Source organism: Aplysia californica, unplaced genomic scaffold (assembly GCF_000002075.1).
Source record: "Aplysia californica isolate F4 #8 unplaced genomic scaffold, AplCal3.0 scaffold00961, whole genome shotgun sequence".
In the NCBI taxonomy this organism is placed as follows: Eukaryota; Metazoa; Mollusca; class Gastropoda; order Aplysiida; family Aplysiidae; genus Aplysia; species Aplysia californica.
The window spans coordinates 15699-21036 of NW_004798231.1; the positions used below are offsets into that span (position 1 = coordinate 15699).

General features: G+C 45.7%; 1 protein-coding gene across 1 annotated transcript in view; it reads right to left on the minus strand.

Moving 5' to 3' along the window:
- Positions 1–232: 232 nt before the first annotated feature.
- The window catches only part of LOC101863219 (nuclear pore complex protein DDB_G0274915), a gene marked incomplete in the record, with an annotated part of 47029 nt that continues 41923 nt past the window's right edge, over positions 233–5338 (minus strand). Inside the window, 1 exon segment of the mRNA XM_005110892.3 lies at positions 233–4511. Coding sequence (XP_005110949.2) covers positions 2649–4511 — 1863 coding nt within the window.

Below are 5338 nucleotides of genomic sequence, written 5' to 3' on the forward strand. Positions count from 1 at the left end.
CCCCTCGCAAACTCCTCAACAAATTACAGCAAATCATTTTATATATAAGTTGAATTTGTTTCAGATTGTGCATGTTGCGCTTCAGCATTAACCCACACGAGCACACACACATATATATATATACGCCCTACTACCAGTGGAGCTCCATATATCAGAGATATGTTTACTCGAATCAAACATTATAACATCTACATCTAGTCGGCATCTCAAATGAATCGGGATCACAAGAAACTTTTGTTGAAGCACATAATTCTGCTTTAATCAGACTGTTATAATATATATATGTTTAATATAATCGTAGCATCATAAAAATTTGAGGATTTCGGTACTTATCATAAATAGAGTACAAAAGTTGAGCAATATTCAAACATATATGCGGTAAATTTTCTTTGCCCTGCACAGCAAGTGTGAGTGGCGAATTTCGAAGCGTACAGTTTTATGTTCCGCAAAATAGAGTATATCAAAATAATTGATTTTAACTCAAACAAATGCAACATAAGCAGAAATATGAAAAATCTTACAAAAGTAGGAAGGTTGTGAAGGGAGAAATTTTTACAATGTGAAAATCAAACAGGTAGTTCCAACTTTTAAAATAATTTATGCCATTTGTCAGGGAACAAGTAAAAAAAAACCCACGATTGGTCCATTATATATTTTATAAACAACTATAAACTGTGGTGGGATGATCCCGAGACTAGATTGAGATTTCAACCAATAAAATCAAAGAACAGAACTGGCACAATGAGAACAAGGTCGCGGAAATAATAAATTAATTATTAACCCAAATGTACAAAATGTCTCATCGAAACAAAACTGCGTTTACAGAGTAGATTCATGGACATTCATTCCTGGCGCACTCGGAGAACAGAGAAGATTATTCTGGCTCCTACATGATCAGCTATTATTAGGGCACACATACTCGCGCACACACACACACACACACACACACACACACACACACACACACACACACACGTTCACTGACTGAGAAAGATTACCACAAAAAGCTCTGGTGCTTTTTTTTTCCCTCCACTCTCTCTGTATACATCATTTATATGAATTGAGCTTCTGATGTAGAAAATCATCTTATAAGATATAGCCCAGATGGTCCAGTCATGCTCAACAGAGGGCACGACAGTCGTACATCAAGTGTTATAATTTCCATCCTTAACCCCCCCCCCCCCTGCGTATTTAATATTTCTTGAAGAAGTTTGCTTTGTATTGTCTACCCCCCCCCCCCCCCCACCCCAAAAAAAAAGCCACGACAACGTTGAATTTAAATGTCTTCAACATGATATTGATATACAGCCAATGAAAAGGAATCTGTAATGTACAAAGGATCATTTTTAATCGACAGTCTACCTTTCCTTTTAACTCTAAACCTTCACCAGTTACCAAAAGTATCTTGATATCTTTCTTGAACCCTCTTGGCAAATGATCAGAGTGGATGATTTCTTCGGTACCGATTCAAATCGGGTCTTGAGTAATAGCTGTCACACTGTGATAGGTAATCCAGATGAAAACATTGTCCAAAAATTGTCACTTTCATGTACATAGATGTACGAACTTTTCAGACAGATAAACTGTCCCAAAAGGGAATTCGTGGAAAAGTGAGCAAAATGTTCTTTATTATCCAAAAGGGCGCAGGTTCCAATTCAAGAGCAGGTGATAATATCTCTTCTGTCCGAGGGGACAAAAGTGTTTCTGGTACGGTCCAAATAAATAATAAAAGTCCAAAATGAAATCAGAAATAATCCTAGCTTGTGACTTGTCGATGAAATCCAGGTCTACAATATGAGAGGGTCCATCCATAACAAAGAGAAGCCACAAACGGCGTGATTGGAGAAGAATCTCAAAGTCCCAGGGAGCCTCTACCCCAGTCTTATAATCAAAATGTACGCCAGGCCGTGATAAAAGCAAGGCACAAGACAGTTCGTTTCGATTGTAAAAGTGATCCGCTTCCGTCGACACCGATTTAGGAGGCGGGCTTCTGCAACCCTGCATGTCAGGGGCCAGTCTGCTGTGCTGAGTCGGATACAGCGCTGCTCCAACCAGCAGACAGACGGAGATGTTTGATTGAGTTTTATTACTCTTCCAAGCGGGAATCGAACCCGCGTCCTCTGTGTTGTGAGTGCAACGGCCAACAGCTTGTAAAACCGTTCCACCACAGATTCTCGTGCGGTCGTCCTCCAGGAAGAGAGATCCAAGAGAGACAATTCCGCTACCCCAGAGAGAGAGAGAGAGAGAGAGAGAACGCGGGACGAAAAGTCTACCACTGCTCCAGGGAGGAAAGCAGATAGAGGGCCTGTGCGTCAGGGGATCGACAGCACAAAGAGGTTGAGAATAGAAACAAAAGCATCCAACAGCAGTCACACGCGAGAAGCTCCTATGTCCGTAAACAACAACAAGATCAACAACACACTGTCTTTTGGCTTTGGGTATTCAGGATGGAAGCCATTATGGTACTCAGCTCAACTCAACTGGCAAGACTAGTTGGGCTCAGTAAGATTGTTGGATGTGCACTTGTATACATACATGTGCTAGAGAGTGTGTAGGTGTGTGTGTGCGAGTGTGGTCGTTGTAGGGGGACGAGCTGCAGTGAGCGTGTTTCCGCTGGTTTCTGCCGTTGCTGTTGTCGCCAGTCGTTGTCAAGTGTTTGGGCTGTCATCGAGGAGGTCTTCTATAATGTTTGGCACATTCATAAAAGAGGACGATGACGCAGACTCTGGGGTGGCGGGCTGGTCGCCTGGCCTCGGGGTCAAGGCATTTGGGGTGCCCTGACCTGAAGAGGCACCGTGACGAGATGTCAAGGACATTCCACCGTCTTGAAGGTCAGCCAGGAAGGAGTACCACTCAGGGATGGGTTCAGAAATCGAAGCACTCAGTCCAGTACTAGTACAGGGATTGGCTAATGTGGACCCCCGAGGGACCTGCAGAAAGTTTGGGACGCCCGAGAGAGTTTGACTTGTGTGACCTTGGCCTTCATCGCTTGTGGTTGATGGGAGGGAAGAGGCTGAGAGTTCCAGAAATGAGGTCAGGGACAGGAGTGGGGCGGGGGATGGGGTGTTTGAAGACGAAGGGGTGGTGCTTGGCTGGTGGGAGTGAGCGGAGCTTGGGGCAGGGGAGGCCATAGCACCTCCCACTAATTCCTGGCCCACGGGGATAAAACTGTAAGGGGCTGGGGAGGGGGTGTTGGACGTACGGGTGGCACTGAAACAGTGGACATTGGTCAGGTTGCTCAAGGTCGTGTGCGGGTCATAGGTCACGCTGGAAGAAGATGGGGCTGAAAGGCCAAGGGGGAAGGAAAGCTGCTGCTGCTGCTGCTGGCCAGCTGCGTGGAGGGGAGTGGTGGAGGTGGTAGAGGACATGCCTGCCATCGCGGTGGACGACGGGGTCCTCTTCAGGTTCATCTGCAAAGCTGGGTCGGAGAGGGTCCTTTTCTGGGACAGGATCGTAGCCGACCGGAACAGCGGCTGTTCTGGGTAGCTGTTGTCATCGGAAGAACTGCTGTCCTCCACAGTGATTGGGAGATTCATAGCAGATAGCGAGGACCGACCGGTCAAGGCACTTCCGCTGAACAGACCCACGGACTGGTGGGAAATCGGACGCCTATTTGCCACAGCTGCTTGCTGGCTTCCAGGGGGCGGGGTCAAAGACTGTGACAGCATATTCCCTCGCTGTTGATTGGTTAAGGTATTCCTAGATGGTGGTGCTTGTGAAGCAGCTTGGAGCGGTCTACTCGCACTAGCCATGCTCATAGGGTTGCTAAGCGACCGACCACGAGATGATACTGGAGCGAGGTTGGTGCTAAATCCCATAGACGCGAGACCAGTAGGTGTGTCCATGTTGCAGTAAGTACTGTTCGTTGAAGTATCCATGGAATATTCGTATCTAAGAGGGGGCTCACTTCGCACACGAGCAACATTGGCCGAGCCACTTCCCGAGGGATTTTGAGAGGGGAACAAGACATCAGCCGAGGGCACAGTGCTCGGCGGCTTCTGTTGCAATTTTTGTGAGCCGATGAAATGTTCTAAATTCGGGTTATAAGCTCGCATGGAGGATTGCGGCAAGTCTACGGCCATCTGGCGTCTGAGTGGTGGGGTCACTCGTGTGTTACCAACGGGCAAACTTCCCGTGCGTAAACTATGTAATTGTTGTTGAGGATTTGAGACGTTTGATACTTGCTGTGGTGGGGTCAGTGTCGCTTGAGAGTCCCGACTTATCTCCCCTAGCTGCTGCTGCTGCTGGCGTTGACGATGTTGCTGTAGTTGCTGCCACTGCTGCGACTGCTGTTGTTGATGAAGAGAGTCTGTTGCATGGGGTGGTGAACTTGATGGTGATGAGGACGATGAAGAAGAAGGTACGCGATGCGTCGTCTGCTGTTGCTGCAAAGATCTCGTGGCCTCTTCCATTTGCCTTTTCTTTTGCTTCAGATCCTCGTTGACAATCAATTTCATCAGGGGCTCCGGCACAGCGCCTCCTCCATCCAATTGTATACACCATTGTTTAAACTACAGAAAAGACAAAACATGGGTGTGCAATTTCATGTTTATTTGGCCATGAGGATACATGACATGGTTATTTACACATTAAATCATAGATATATTATAAATATAGCATAGAATTAATACAAAATTCGTATCGCGGATTCGTCTGTAGGGGGAAAAACATCTCAGCCAGCAAAAGCAAAACAAAACTGTCAGCTTCCATTGTGACCTAAATTCACGTTTACAAAAACACCCAACAAATTCCTACCATTCGCGGTGGGTCGTCAGTGCCTTTCAACACTGGTCCAGTATGCTTCAAGAGGTCCATTTCTTCTTTTTTTAAAGTTCTTCCTTTCCGTTACTGTTATCAGCTTCTTCTTTTTTTTCGAACGATCTTTTTCACTGGACTCTTCTTTCTTTTCTCTCAAGTGTTCATACTATCCATGATTTAGGTTGAATGTGTAAGAGAATTAACCTTTTCTATCGGCATCATACCAACATGCACATACTGTACATAAGCACAATATGATGTATGTATGCGTAGATCTTAATGTCTTCAGATGATCGAATCTCTTGTCAACGTTTAGAGATCACAGTTTCTTTTGTTTAGTTTTACATGCGGTAGATGTCCTCAAACGAAAAGCAACAGCTGACTAAATCACTTTCGCGGTTTCTCTCTTCACCGACGCATCTATAGATGTGCATGTGAACACACCATACAATCAGGAGGCCACGAGACCGTTGATGAATCATTAACTCTAAAGCACATCGAGGAAAAGCGGGGGTGTGGGAGGGGGACACCACATTAGTTTATTGACCGTTACAGTACAGGAAACCTGAGGAAAGTAGCG